Raw genomic sequence first — 15,659 nt, 5'->3', positions numbered from 1 at the left:
CCTCGGAGAGGTCGGAGGTCGAGAACAAGATGTCTCCACAAGACTCACGATGTGAAACGTGAGTTTTGATTATTTGAAGAAAATTCTGAGATCCAGACAAGAATGTGATACGTCAGGACGAATCAACAAGAATATTATTATTCAGATGTTATTATTAATATTTTGTACACTTTCACCCACACGTACAAGTTGAAACTTAGTGCTTCTAGTAAAAACTAAAATGTAAATGAAATGTTGTTGGTGACTGTTTGTTTCTTTAGATCTGTTCACGTCGTCTTGCTCAGTGTCAGTTTGTCCCGCTGCGCTAATAAAGACAAATACAAAGAAATTAAAATAGCAAACAAATAAATTGAGATCTGAGATGAGAAATAAAGATCGATTCTTTAAAAATCAGTTTGAAATCAGAGCTGAACTCAAGAACTGCTTCTGGCCCGTCTGGACCTTTTTCAAAACCAACAGAGAAACTGAACCTCAGAGAGAGAGAGAGAGACCTGCAGAGCTGCCAGCTCTCTCTCCCCCGCCCTTGATGTTCTGCATTGCAGTATCAGCCCTCCCCCCTCCTCCTCCTCCCTCCTCCTCCCTCCTCCTCCTCCTCCCCCTCCTCCTCCTCCTCCCCCCTCCTCCTCCCCCCTCCTCCTCCCTCCTCCTCCCTCCTCCTCCTCCTCCCCCTCCTCCTCCTCCCTCCTCCTCCTCCTCCCCCTCCTCCTCCTCCTCCCCCCTCCTCCTCCCCCCTCCTCCCTGCTCTCTTTCTCCAGGTTGATCTCTGCAGCAGTGAACAAACAGCAGGACGATTCTCCCAGTCTGAGATGAAACATGCCTACACAGCCTGCGCCTCCTCCTCCTCTTCTTCCTCCTCCTCCTCCTCCTCTTCTTCCTCCTCCTCCTCTTCTTCCTCCTCCTCCTCCTCCTCTTCTTCCTCCTCCTCCCCCTCCTCCCCCTCTGCATCGCTCCATGTGCTCCTGATACCACAGCGCCCTCTACGGGTCAGACAGCACATCACAGATCATTCCACATTTCAGAGTAAACTTCCACATGTGCAGTAAATAATCCTGGCTTTTATTTTGAAGGCTGGTCTGAGTTCCTGTTGATGCTAACGAGCTGGTTAGCGTAGCTGCTGGTCGATCTGAGCGCCATCATTTATAAACAGAGAGCTGAAGCCCCGCCCCTTCCTGTTCCTGTTCATGGACCTCAGTGATCAAACCTTTGTCTGTAGTGATGACAGATGATAAAGTACTGATCCGGTCTGAACTGGGTCAGAATCTCACACATGATGTTTGTCAGTTTGTCATCAGACTAATGAAACAGAGTCGTCGTCTCCTGACTGATATCAGCAGCTCACAGAACTGAACCAGAACCAGAACTTCAGTTGTCAGTATGAGCAGATTTATTGTGATGTTCATCTTGTTCAGAACCTTTTCTGACCCAGTTGGCTCCATGTTGGTTCTGGTGCTGTGTTGATGAGACGATGTAGTTCACTGAGCTTTAACACAAAACTACAACAAACTGACAAACATCATGTGTGAGATTCTGACCCAGTTCAGACCGGATCAGTACTTTATTATTAGTATGACTGCAGTTATCAAAATAAAGGACCTGCGCGCTGTGTCCGGGTGTCAGCAGTTACTCTGGTGAGTACAGATTACTCATATATTACATCCTATGTTGTAATAAAGCTGATGTATCCTTCTATTCGATAAGAAGGTGTGTTACTGAACACGTTTACCCTTCGTAACATCTTCTTTTGTCCCTTCATGCTGCCTGTAGTGGGCTGGGGGTGAAACCCTACCAAAATAAAAGCCTGGATGTGGATGGGGGCTGTATGAGATCTGATGAAGACGAACGGCAGCTGGAGAGAAAACGTGATGCACCAGCTCAGTGTTTTAAACAGGTTTATATCCTTCAGCATCTCAGGGAGGAGGGCTGACGATCTGCCTCGAGTGATGTCACCAGAGTAACTAGTAACTACAGGTATGTAGTAACTGTAGTGGAGTAGAGAGAACCGTGTTGGTCTCTGATATAAAGTGGAATCACTCCAGTAAAGAACTGAAGTTCAGTCTTTGAGTAAATGTTACACTCCCTCACTGTGAACATGCGACCGGCCTGCGGTGGGTGCCCGGCGTCATGGCAACAGGTGAGGCGTGGCCCCTGATTGGCTGTGTGTGCTGGGAGCAGGCAGAAGTGCTGAGTGGACCCTCCTGCTTCAGGCCCCACCCGGCCCGGTTCATGGCCTCCTTTTATTGAGCAGGTTTGTTTGTGCGTCCCGCCTGAACCTTCTAGTGCGAGAGGAAAAAACTGCAGCAGGATCATATATGTGCCTCTGCAGGGACGCCGGGGGCATAACCTAACAAATGTGTGGGGTCAATTGGTAAGGACGGCTTTCTGTTGTGTTCCTTGTGCAGAGGTACGAGTGGAGGTAGAGTACTGCTAAGTTGTGTGCTGAGGTGGAGCGTGGAGGTGATGGAGAGCTCGGGTGTGGACGACAGCGACGCTCCACTTTTTAACGTTTTCAGAGCCTCGCAGTGAGAACTCGGACTCTTGATGAATTTAAGGCAAGTGTTGTGGTTTTTTGTGTCAGCGCCGATCTGCTTTAAAAAGAAACAACTTAGTAGTACCTCTATTCTCTGCTGTGTGCGGAAATAAAGTTCTCTCTTGGATCAACCAAGTTTTGGGATGAATGGTTCTTTTCATGCTGGAGCGTCGTGACGTCGCTGCTGATCATCTGCCAGCTGGTTTGTTAGGTGACTCAGATATTAAGAGGGAGCTCAACTCGCTTTAGCTGCTGCAGGCCGGGTCGGACCAGAACAATGTCAAAGTTACCTGCTTCCTCTGAGGCGAAGGACGTCGGTGACCGGTCAGTACCAGAACACACCAGAGATGGAGGAGGAGGAAGAGGAGGAGGAGGAAGAGGAGGAGGAGGTGTGGTAGGCTTCTGTAGGGGAGGAAACAACTTGGATCACAAACAACAGGAGGAAGAACACGCCTGTTTTCAGGATGATGTGATTTAAAAGAACAGCTGCAGCAAGGTAAGGTGCTGAAACTGCTCGTGTTCGACGGAGGAAGAAGAGAAGATTTCCAGAAGGAATAAAAAAAAAACAGACAGAAAGAAAAGACAGAACCAGGTGAGACTAAAAGAAAAGGTATGGAGACAAACGACTGAAGTGTGAAGGAGAAGAACCGAAGAAACGTTGGTGAAGTTCACTCGAGCCTGAAGAAGATTCAAAGATGGCAGCTGGTCTTCACGTGGACCAGAAGAGGACAACTATAAGTCAAGATGGACCCTGGAGGAGGCCTCGAGGGGAAGACAAAGCTGGACGGCAGTCGATCACATGAGCATAATGAAAAGGCTGAAGGGAGGCGGGGTGAGGGGGGCTGCAGCAGCACAAACAATGTTCCCTCGGTACATTTAACATCCAGCCCCGCGGGCCACAACAATGGCGTCAGCAAGGCCCTCCACGTCTACACGTTGCTAGATTTCTCTCTGGCTGGTTTCAGTGTGCTCGACCAGCACAAAGTCCAAACAATCGAGAGGTTTTTTCTGTGTTCCATCGGCTCACAACTCGTATAAAGACACAAAGGTTCGTAGCTGTTTGTGAAGACCGCCAGGCTCTGGTGCTTCAGTGAGGTGTGTTACCGGTTCAGGTCCCGGTCCATTCGCTCTAAGAGCGGCACTTTGATCCATGCCGGCAAGACGAGAGCTGTGGATGTGATTGGCTGGTCGGGTCGGTGGACAAAAGTTCAAATTAGGAAGTAAAGCGAGGAAAACTAAAACCAGCAATTTGTATCGTTGCTCTCGTGGTTTATTATTTATTACAGAGCTGAAGGGATACTAACAAACATTTAAATTACTGATCTGCAGAAAATGAACTGATGTGTGAGGATAAGTGTGTTCTGAGAAACGTGTTTCCTTCAGCGTCGCTCTTTTCTCTTCTGTAATGAAATAAACCTCTGATGGAGCTGATGCCGTCTCACAGCGAGAGGCGGATTTCTTCTCATCCTGTTTAAATTGCATCGTGAATCACAGACATGATGTTGAATGACAGATCAGGCTGTAAAAACACGTCATTAAAGACGACAGAGTCGTTAGTGACGTCTCGTTGAACGCTTGCTGAAACCTTGTGGAGTCGGTCGGAGCGAGCTAACAGCTGATCTGAGCTTTTCTGAGTCGGGAGGAAACAGTACAGTAGCTGACGAGGAGACAGATGAAGTACTGATCCGGTCTGAACTGGGTCAAGAGTCTCACACATGATGTTTGTCAGTTTGTTGTAAATTAAAGTCAAACTTCATGTCAGAACCAACTAACATGGAGCCAACTGGGTCAGAAAAGGTTCTGATTCAGTTCTGTGAGCTGCTGGTACGCAGGAGCAGCTCTACAATGTTTAAGTCACGAGACGTCACTGGCGACAGTCTTTCATTGTTTGATTATCATTTTTCGTAAACTAAATGACTTCAATTGTTCGTAGACGATCTCAAAGGTTCTGGTTCTGGTTCTCCTTCACTGGCAGGGCAGTCAAGTGAATATGTTTTGGTTCTGGATGTTCACTGACATCACGTTGTGTTTGAGGACGTTGCCTTCTTAATTCCACTCACAACACTCAACAAGGCGGCTGTGGATCCAGAGGTAGTGCAGGTTGTCCAGTGAATCGGCAGGATGCTAGTCTGATTCCCGGCTGCCCCTGGCTACATGTCAAAGTGTCCTTGAGCAAGACACTAAACCCCCAACTGCTGATTCAACAGAAACCTGAAGTAGAGGCAGAAGTTTGTTAACTATGAGAGATATTTACTGACGATCTGTTCCTCGATATTAACCTGAATCTGTCACATGTCTCTGATCAATCTGATCGATCTGTGGGACAGAAAGTTGTGAAGTTTACATCCAGCTGGTGTTTGTGATTCACAGAAGACATCTTGTGTTTTCACCTTCAACCTGTTTCATACAGTTAATTATTCTCTGTCTGTTATGAAAGCAAACTAGAAACTAGAGACACAAACGATTAATGTGCTGATGTTTATATCGTCGTAAATATTCTGATGCACAATCTAAAAACGATGAGTTCATCTCAGAACAGAAGGGAGCAGATTTAAATCCGTCCAAAAACGGTTAGGGTCCTCCTCTCCTCCTCAAAAGAGGAGCTTAAAAAAGGATCAAAAACTCGCAAGTCTTCATATGATGGTGAACTGTTCCTTTAACATGAACACTAAACAGATGTATTTGAGTCTTTAAGTTGTTTAGTTTAACTAGTGTTTGATCAGCAACAGAAGGTTTGTTCTTTATCAGGCTGCGTGTGTGTAGAAAGTCTCACTGTGTTCACGTCTTTGTTTAGCATTTTAGCATGCTAACATTAGCCAATTAGCACTCAACACAAATAATGTAAATATCATCAGTTCTTGTGTTGTTTTTATACTTCTGTTTTAACCTGTGACTACCTGAAGAGCGCTTTATAAAATAAATGTATTATTATTATCATTATTATTATTATTATTATTATTATTATTATTATTATCATTATCATTATTATCATTATTATTATTATTATTATTATCATCATTATTATTATTATTAGTTCTGCAGGTATTTGGTCATAAACTGATGTAATGGACACATTCATGTAATGGACATGTTGACCTGATGATGTCGCTAGATGGGAAACCAGAGGATCACCAAAGTTGTTGACATATTTGAGTCTGGATTAAAATGGTGGAATGGTACCGGCCTTGGAGCCACGAGTCTGGCTCAATAACATAAATCAGTATTTGGTGACATTTTGGTGTGGTGGGAAGGATTCTGTGTCATTTGTATGATTTCTGTGGTCGTGATTTTTACTGGACTGATGTTAAAATCTTAATGTTTCCATTCTGGTTTTAATTAAAACCGACTTGGTGATGAAATATCAATGACCAGATGGTATTAAAATGTAATAGTACGTACTGGCTTTCACTGACTGCTGTTGTTCCTTCAGGTTTCCCAAGGGGACGCTACTGAGAAGCTGGCTCACCAAGTCGCGGCCCAGGTTGCTGCTGCTGATCGCAGGGTTGAAGAGGCCTCAGGTGACCCTCATGAGGAGGAAAAGGATGAAGCGCACAAAAGTAGCAAAGGCCACGTAAGCGGTAAATATGGCTTATGTTGCATGGAGGAATGCTGAACCCCACCATCAACAGAAACCTCAGGAGCTGGTTAGAAGGGAGGAAATGTGACGTTAGTGCTGCAGAAACAAGTTTCATCAGAGACAAGGAACCGGACTGAAGTTTAAAATAATGTAAAACTGTAACGATCAACAAATGGCTTCTTAAAATATTAACAGTACAACAACAAGGAAGAATCTTTATTCTTATACAGTGTATGACGTAGTGAAACTGGTGCTCTGCACTTAGGGAACAGTGGTCAGTCGCGCCAACTCCAGATCTGAGCCAGATCTTTGGTCCCTGACTGGAGAATTAACCTAGTGTCATTTTAATGTCGGGGGAAACTGGACTACGCTGAGGGAACACAAACTCTGTACACACCCTGTCCTGCTTCACACCCAGGACCTTTTTGCTGTAAGGCAGTGGATCATCTTGTTACGATGCAATGTGCTGCTGGGAAACCTTGGGTCATTCTTTCCTCCAAACACCACATCGGACCCAGCACACACACTCATGGCAACGGGACTCCCTGATCGCAGTTGCCCCTCCAGCAAACTACCAGCCTTGACCTCAGAAACTTCTTCGGGAACGACCCAGGTAACATGACAGAGAGCCTAGTCTCCACATTACACAGATCCCAAACCGATCAAGCATGCCTTGGATGTGCTGGAACAAGTCCGATCAACAGAAACCCCACCCTGGATCAGATTTGCTGTGGACAGAGGACATCTGGGGGTATCCTGTGTGGTCTGGCATTGACATTGACAGTGGATCCTGAGGAATGCAACATGGGGCCTGGTTGGTTCTGGTTTGTTCTGGCCCATCCCACAGATGCTTGATCAGATTTGGATCTGGGGAGTTAGGAGGTCAGGTCGACGCCTTCAGCTCTTTGTCACGTTCTCGGGGTCGTTGCTGAGCAATTCTTATGGTATGCCAGGGCTCTTCGTCCTGCTCGGGGGGGAAGTGACACTGGGGAGTGTCATTGTCAGTTGGTATCCACATGAATGCCAGGACCCAAGATTTCCCAGCAGAACATTTGACTGAACGAGACTGTCACTGTCATTCATATCACCTGCAGTTGGTTTTAACGTTCGATTCAGTTTGTGTACTTAAAAGAATCAGAACATTATTTGTCCCCCTTTCTGTTCACTACCATACATATTTAACCTCTGGACCAAGACTATACACAGCCTCCAAGAACAGCAGAGGGCAATTTTTGTAGAGTTGACAAAATAAGCGCTAACTATTGCTAAATGTACCGCCATTAGCTCAGTTTGTGGTCCTATTAGCTGACTGGGCCAAAACCAGCACCAAACACCTCGGTACTGTGCTCCCTATCATCAAACTCCACCTTCTCGGAGGCTGTGTTGTTCTGTCCCGATCCGGCCGTCTTCACAATGAGCTTCCAGTCAGCAAACTGCTAGCTCCACATATTCTATCGGCTGCTGTGAACACCAATATTTGCAACAAATCCCTCCCTAGCGGGGACATTTACAATAAAGCATGAACATGTGCCGAAAACAGCAGCTGTGTCATGGGTACATCAGTGGGACTATTTCAAATGTCCTTACAAGACAAAAGGCTGGTAGATGATGGACCGGTCTCTCTCCAGACTAACCGGATCTCAGGGAAACTTTCCCAACAGCACAAGTGTGTTCAAGTGTCTAAAGCAGTTTTCCAAAATCATCATTCGTGGACTCCTCTTACAGTCTGTAGCTCCAACCAAGTCTCCTCCTGTCAACTGAAGCAAGAACTTAAAGCTTTGTTAACGTTCAGAAAAGATGAGGCTGACTTGAAGATAGCATTTCATTTAACCCATCACATGTTTCACAAACATCTTGGGAGGAATTCCACTGGTTTTAAAGGGGTTTTGTGCTCAGCTTGTGGTTGATGATGAGACAAAAGTCAAGTCCTGTAATCCTGAACATTCCCAAGAGAAGTATGTCTTTTTCCTTCTTACCTTTCTGTCTGTTGGGGTTGTCTTTGCTTGTTTTTTCTGTTCAGTTAAAAGTGAACGATGAAAAGAGGATTTTGATGAGCATTCCCTCTCTTACAGAACCTGCAGCCGAATGCCCCACTTCACCTGAGTCGTTAACGGCGAGGATCTGCTCGTTAGAAATGGAAGACCAAGAAAAGGAAGACCTGTGTGTTGGATCTTTGCCCCAGCAACGAACTAAAATCCGGGAACCACAAAACAGAGTGAAGCCAGAGGATGAACCACAGAGATTGAGACCTCCAGACTAATCCGGATTACACCAAGACCTGGACTAACAGCTTCACCCACTTTCTTCGAATTTCCATCTGTTTTGGCTCATTAGACTGTAATAACCATGGCTTGTATCATTCCTCACCAAAGACAAACTGTTGCTGGTATCAAACCCGGCTGTTCCAGTGTTCTTAGTTCAGACTCTTTCAGGTTTCCAGGTCCGTGTGTTTGAGTCTCAGAAGAATCCAAAGCAGCTGCTGATTAAACTCTGACGGGACGCCAACTCCTGCCTCCCATTCTTCTGTCAGATTAAAACACAACTAGTAGCTCATTTCCACACATGACACACACACCAGAGATGGGCGGTTACAACATTCAAGCCTCGATGATATGGAAACATCAAGAATCAGACACTAAAAAACAAAAAGATATGAATCAAACAAACATCGTTCAAACACAAAGGCTTGATCATGTGTGCTGTCGCTGCACCAGAGGAACTTGAAGTCTGAGACATACTTGCAGACGGGAGCTTCTGGGTTTTAGACAAACTTTGTTTTCTTTTTCTTCATTTCATTTCTCATAAAGTGGGTAAAATAAGTTTTGTTTCAAAATGCTTCACTTGTGTCGTGTTTGTCTGTGATTGTAGCCACACCACTGGCTCAAACGACGGTCGTCTGGAGACGTCTGGAAACTCCACTGACAGATCTGACAGTTAATTTAACAGCTCACATCAGAATCATTTTATAACTTTACAGTAGGCCAACTTTAGCTAAGTTTAGCTAACTTTAGCTAACTTAGAGCTGATTGCTCTGGCTGTGGTGCTTTTCTTCCCAAGGACCTAAAATTCCTCCAGATTCTCACACTTTGAGTCATTCGTGTGTGTCGCAGTAGATGTTTGGCAGTTCGATGGTGGTCAACAAAAAAAAAAAAAAAAACACATCCAAAATGTTAAATCTAACAAGGTAACACTTTATATTAAGTTCTCTACTTCTAGTCATTCAACACTGACAAAGAGGACCAAAATTTAAAGATTAAACAAATCTGATCTGTTTTTGAACCTTCTTAGAGATGCTCATCAAGGAAACCTAATCTTTGTTAACCACATCAACTTTATGTAAAAAAGTTAAATAAACAACTAACTTAATATAAAGTGACACCAAATGTGTGTAGGAGGAGAGGTAAAGTAAAATCACCAACATGTCAGAAGGTTCTGGATCTCTTTACTCTCGTGGTGTATTCAGATTTCACTTAGCTTTATTTCTGCTTTACTTTGAACTGTTCGGAGCGGCCATGTTGCTGTGTTTTGTTTTGAAGTCCCTCCTACGACATAAGACTCTGAAAAACTAAATCAAACTTGGGGACTTACTTAAGTCTACAGGTACCTCGATAGCTAGTAAAGTATTTGTTTCTCACTGCAGCTGTTTGCAGGTTATAGCTAAATGCTAATGCTACTGACTTCCCTTTATAACAACTCACACAAACTAAACCCAAGTAATCTGACTCCAGTGAAACTAAAACTGTGAGATGTATAAAAGTTTGGATATTACCATGTGTTGCTAATAAGAATGAACACAATTTAAATCATTTTGAATAAGCCCGTAAACTAATCCACAACTGTTCAACTAATTTTATTTTTTTAATTAATTAATTATTATTCACATTATCGCTGCATATTATAACTCACTCAACACTGCTAGCCAGTTTTCTCCATTTTGCGCGAACATACACTGAGCTGTCGTACGAGGCAAAACCACTGTTAAAGTTGTACACTACAGATTACAACTAAATTTGATGTTAATAATTAACTAACAATTATTATAATGAATTCCAAGTAAAAAGTGACCAAAGCTGTCCGAAGGTGGACCTGGTGAGTTCACTGGCCAGAGCTAGCCAGGTAGCTTACTAATTAGCAGCTGAGGTTGAGGATATTAATACATATATATAATATTTTTTTAATGTAACGTGTGGTAGTGAGGTCATCAGTCAGTAGCTGTAGAGTTACTGATCAAAGGAAATCTGTGTGGGAGGAATGAGCAGGCAACAGCCATCAAGCTAATGACGCTAACCATTTCTTTCTGTCCATATTAGCTTAGTAAAAGACAGCTAACTGGCTAAACTATGCTACCAGATGCTAATCGTAGGCTGACATCTCGACAGGTGAAGACTCTTCCGGAGGCTTCTTGTTAACGTTGTTTTGTGTTTCATGTCAGCTGCGTGATTCTAATTCTTCAGTTCAAACTGTCTGCTACTCGCTTTCCAGCGTTCATGTGAACAAAAGGGGACATTTGAGTAACGCCGGTGATCATTTCTGCTTTCTGCACTGCTTTATGTGTTGAGGTGATTCTGATTGTGATGGAAATTTAAAAAAACAAACATTAAACTGGCCGGCTGTACATAGCTTAGCTTAGCTTAGCATCGCAGCATGTCACGACTTTGTTAAGCAGAAACTCAACTAGCTGCCAGGTAGCTGATGCTTTCTGAATTTCATGCTTTGCTGAACATAACTGAACCTTTGAGCAAACACTGACAGACTATGATGTGACTGTCCGCTGAATCATGACTTTGTATTATAGTTTTATGACAACTGCAGTGAAATAAAGCAGCATTTACATATGGTCTGATGATATGATGAAAATGCTTCTTCATGATTTGACCAAGTGCATTTAGACATGATGAATTCACATTTTCACCTTTTTTTTTAATCATGTATTTATTGTCATTATTCCTCTAAACCCAACAACATTTTAAAGATATTAAACTGTCACAACTAGAAATCTCCTCCAGGATCTGTGTGGTGACGTCATCCGACTGGTTATAAAGTAAGTAAGTCACATATAAAGTGTTACTTCATTCTGTGACTGTATATGAAACATCTTTCTGACAGTAAAGAATAAAATGTGGCTGCAGTCACAGCAGCTGCTCATCAACCTGCCCAGCAACAGCGGGGCCGGACCGACCATTAGGCAGAGGCTGGAGACCGCCTGAAGCCTAAAACCACCAAGGGCCTCATTAAAAAAGCCTCGTTAATTAACACTTCAATCATTAATTATGTTTTTGTAAAAACAATGCGCTAAAATGGCCCCAGAATGCATAATCCAGTTTGGAGTGTATCGGAGACTCCCCCTTCAGTTGGACTATTCCATCTTACTGCGCATGTGCAGACATGATTCAGGAAATCAGCAGCCAAACAAAGTTAATGGCGCGCGGAGCACAAACGAGCACGAAGCGAAGTTTCCCAGCGGGACAGAACCACCGAGGCAGCGGGAGGAGGGCAGGCGGGCGGGTTGGGTCAGAACCGCATACAGTGACGAACTTAACTGAACAACCGTGAGGACGCGGCGGCTCGTATGTTAGCATTAGCATTGCTAACAGCGAGCTGCTGGCCCAGGTGGAGGTGAAGAGTGAGTACTGAGGAGGGGATGGACCCGGAGGAGTAGACTGACTCCATCGATTCATTTAAAATGACTTAGTAAAAATGTCTTGTGAGTTTCTTCTCACACCAGAAGCACAACATGATCTACGGAAGCCCCGAGGAGGAACTGCACAGTCCATGACAAGGAAAACCAGCCTGTCCAGGAGTCTACCAACACACTGTCCCGTGTGAGGCTGAGGAGGTCTCCCAGTAAACAGATCCAGGAACAGGCCACCATGATCAGAGTGCACACATACCTTCACCTGCCATATAAAGAATGTAGTCATCAGGACATTCCCCAGTTCTTATTATATTTATCAGTCTGCCAGTCTCAAAACTCAAAATCCACACTTATGACCTCACGGTAATCTTTATTAATAATTCAGTGTTTTTGTTTTCATTTGTGAAACTGAGTCAGAACCTGTTTGTTTGTGTAATACTCACTGTGACCACCAGAGGTTAATTAGTTAATGAAGCGACCAAAAACTTTTCTTATTTATTTATTGAGAGTTAGCTTGGAGCTAATTTGGCAGCTCATAATTAAAACAATGAGGTGATGAAATATTTTGTCATTTATTATAATAAAAAATGTGTGAAACTTCTTTTTTTTTCTTAGAATTTGTTTTGTTTGTTTGTGAAACATTTTTGGTGGAAAAATATTTTTGTCATGAGCTGCCTCATTAGCTCTAAGCTAACCCTAAATAATTAAATTAAGTTCCACCAGATTTCTTTCTCACTTGTTTCACATACGAAATAAAACGAACATAACTGAACTAATCGTAATGAAAACAAAACTTAAGTGAAGAAATATTTTCAGGATAATTTTTTTTTTTTTTTTTCTGCCTGTGAAAAACATTTTCAGGAGAAACATTTTATGGATATTTATTTTTTTATCATGTGTGAAACCGAGTGAGGAACAAAGTTCATCTTCTTCTTATATATTAAGTCACTTAAGAAACAAAAAGACAAGTCATTAAGGAGAAGTCTCGCGCTGAAATATCACGAGGTAGGCTGAATGGTCAGGTAATGTTCCCTGAAGGTTCTCTAGAGAAAGTTTTTTTTTTAATCCCTGAAACAGTCGAGGCTCAGCTGGTGGAGGCACGCTCTTTCATGGCTTCTAGGATTAAGATGGTAAAGTGGTAGTGAGCGTCCACAGAACTGTGGCAGGTAGATCCCATTTACTCCTGTAACACACCTGTGTTTTTATACCAACAACCTTTGTGTCTGTTCAGAGGTTCATTTGTTGGTTGATAAAACCAAGACTTCTGTTTTCAATTAAAAGTCTTATCATCATGATGTAAACTTGAGGTTGGAATGTCATTATAGAACATGTGAAACTGAATGCATCCATCTTGTCATTCAGGCGTCCCTGGTGAATAAAGTGAAGGTAGGGAAGGATTTCATCATTTCAAAGTGAAACTGCAGCAGGTGAGCTGTAGAGACGTGTGTGGTTCATGGACAGGTGGAGAGGAAGAGGTAGGACGTGGAGATGAGACACGGAAGACAGGAGGAGAGAAGGAGGACAGGAAAAACAAAATGTGTCTGCATGTCTGACTCATCTGAACTGTCGGATGTTCTGCATGCTGAGGAACTGATGCTGGATCAGTTCAGACATATTTAGGGATTCATGGACAGGTAGATAGAGGGAGGAGGAGGAGGAGGAGGTGATAGACGAGATAGAGAAAGAGGAGTGAAGAAAGAAAGGAAGACTAGCCAAGAGGAGGAAGAGGAGAAGAGGCAGAAGGATGAGAGAAGATGAAGATGAGGTACAGGAGGAAGAGGAAGAGATAGAAAGGAGGAAATAAAGCAGGAGGAGGAAAAGGAAGAGTTAGTATATAAGTGTTACTACATTAAAGACACGGGGGAAGAAATCATCGGTTATTTCTGAAGAAGAATGAAGGAGGGGCATAAACAGGAGATGTCTTCTAATCAGGTAATAAATGTTCTGTTGTTGTTCATGAATATATCTGTTGAATCTTTTTATATGTTCCATACTCTTGTTAAATTTGTCAATAAATGTGTTATTAAACATTAAACCCATTCTACGTTTTTATGAAGTCACTGGTGCTCTGCTACGGTTTAAGTGCTTAAAGTGAAACTGGCAAAAATGCAACCTCGGCTTTTTCTGTGAATGTATATGAGTCAAACCTTCATGTAAAAGCATAATTACGATGAAAGAGCCACTTTTAAGATTTACCATAGTTTCGTTTTCAGGTCAAACTCATTTTCAGTGGGAGTGCTCGGGCACTTTCAGAATAGCATCAAAATCTGTATTATTAAAACAGTAAGAAGTCTGGACACAACACGAAGCTTCACACGTGGTTTCACCAGGGTCTCTACACATGAACACCAGCGCTGACAATGTTCAAACCAACACTTGTTAAATTTAAACTTTCCCATAGTGTTAGCAGGCTCTGCAGCTGGAGTCTTTCCAGAACTGGTGAACCGAGATAAATTCTGACCGGACCGTTCACAAAACACCACTGACGTTCCTGATACATCAGTCAGAAGAACACACGAGCTGACTGAGAATCACCGACACGTTTCACCAAAACAAAACATAAAAAAGGTGATGACGGAAGCAGTGAATGCATGTACATATTTAAGACCTGACCGAATGTAATTTAAGACCTATGTGCAAAATATGGACGTATTTAAGACTTTACGACTGCAGAAACCGTGTAATGAGGCAGCTCACAATTAAAACTTCATGAACTTTGTTTCTCACCTGATAAAAATAATATTTCCCTTAAAGGTTTTTTCAGTTTCACCGGTGAAAATATTTCTTCACTTGTGTTTTGTTGTTGTTATTTCATGTGTGAGAACATTTTTCCCACTCAGAGTATTTTCAGGTGAAGTTTGTCATGTCGAGTCATTATGAGACATGACAGTGACGTCATGAGGTGGAGGACGCTCTGCCTCTGGTGGTCACAGTCAGTATTACACACACAAACAGGTTCTTACTTTAATATTTATGAAGATTATCCTGCAGAACTTTCTCTGCAGCAGCTCTCGGGTCAGTAACAGACGCCTCACTGGCCCCTCGGGGCTTCCGTAGTCATGCTGTGAGAAGAAACTCTCCCCTGATTGGCTGATCGGAAATGATTCAGTAATTTATCAGTATTTATTAATTACATTTGTATAAATTGATGTTGTGTTTCCATGTACAGTGTTGTGCAGAGCATGTGGGCTGCTCTCAGATCAGTTTCTACTTGACGCTGAGCTTCTGTTGAATGTTCTTGTATCGCAGCAGCTCCGGCTCCGAGACCGACGGCCGGAAGTTCTGCAGCGCCGCAGAGAAGTCGTCAGCAGAGAGGAGGACGGGGGAATCCTCCGAGTCCACACCTGCGACACAGAGAGACAGGTGACGTCACGCTGATGTGTTCTTTGTACAAACGTTTCAAACCTTTCCACCTGTGAAACTACACATCACACTGCTGCACTGAACAGGAACCGTGGATGAATTCTCATCCCTAACCCTGTTTTACTGTTGAATTTGACCTGACGTCCCTCCAGATTCTCACTGGCTGAACGTTAGAGGTTCACCACTTCTGTCTGATTAGATCCAGTGTTTCACGTCTGCCTGAACAGAACGTTGATATTTGAGAATGAATTGAAACCTGTCCTGTTGTTGAGCCTGACACTAGCTAATGGTTATCGAACATGTTGTCTGTCGATGGCCGCAGTGTGTGACCATCTGAGGCACCTGTGATGTCACAGTCACGTCCTCTGACAGTGTTTTGATCTCCGGTCCTCCAGAGAGCTGTAGTCCAATCACAACGTCCTCGACCTCGTCCGAGGACGTTGTGATTGGACTACAGCTCTCTGGAGGACGGTTCCTGTGACGCCACAGGTTCACACTCTGCAGACACCAACTCTTAACAAAAACAAATCATTTCCACACCAGAACACGTAACTGAT

At 43.4% G+C, this 15,659-nt stretch overlaps 2 protein-coding genes and 1 long non-coding RNA gene across 10 annotated transcripts in view; 2 read left to right on the top strand and 1 right to left on the bottom strand.

Annotated features, from left to right (window-relative positions):
- LOC119023366 (NACHT, LRR and PYD domains-containing protein 12-like) overlaps positions 1–15,659 on the top strand; it is a 286,857-nt gene that overhangs the window by 111,467 nt on the left and 159,731 nt on the right. The gene's annotated exons all lie outside the window — the stretch shown is intronic.
- The window catches only part of LOC119024248, a 14,426-nt gene continuing 277 nt past the window's right edge, over positions 1,511–15,659 (top strand). Inside the window, exons 1-5 of one of the 3 annotated variants that reach the window (XR_005076428.1) lie at positions 1,511–1,628; positions 1,765–1,968; positions 5,958–6,098; positions 8,177–12,102; positions 14,989–15,102. This is a non-coding gene — a long non-coding RNA (uncharacterized LOC119024248). Of the gene's footprint in view, positions 1,629–1,764; positions 1,969–5,957; positions 6,106–8,176; positions 12,103–14,988; positions 15,103–15,659 lie in introns of all 3 variants that reach the window. The other 2 variants (XR_005076426.1, XR_005076427.1) reach the window with 2 other exon arrangements.
- The window catches only part of pex6 (peroxisomal biogenesis factor 6), a 13,102-nt gene continuing 12,134 nt past the window's right edge, over positions 14,692–15,659 (bottom strand). For both annotated transcript variants that reach the window (XM_037105629.1, XM_037105637.1), the window contains exon 18: positions 14,692–15,083. In XM_037105629.1, the coding sequence (XP_036961524.1) occupies positions 14,947–15,083 (137 nt within the window). In that variant the 3' untranslated portion in view covers positions 14,692–14,946. The remainder of the gene's footprint in view (positions 15,084–15,659) is intronic.

The sequence above is a fragment of the Acanthopagrus latus genome, chromosome 1, assembly GCF_904848185.1.
Source record: "Acanthopagrus latus isolate v.2019 chromosome 1, fAcaLat1.1, whole genome shotgun sequence".
NCBI classification, from domain to species: domain Eukaryota; kingdom Metazoa; phylum Chordata; class Actinopteri; order Spariformes; family Sparidae; genus Acanthopagrus; species Acanthopagrus latus.
The sequence above is the reverse complement of the archived record's forward strand: the minus strand, read 5'-3'. Positions and strand labels throughout refer to the sequence as shown.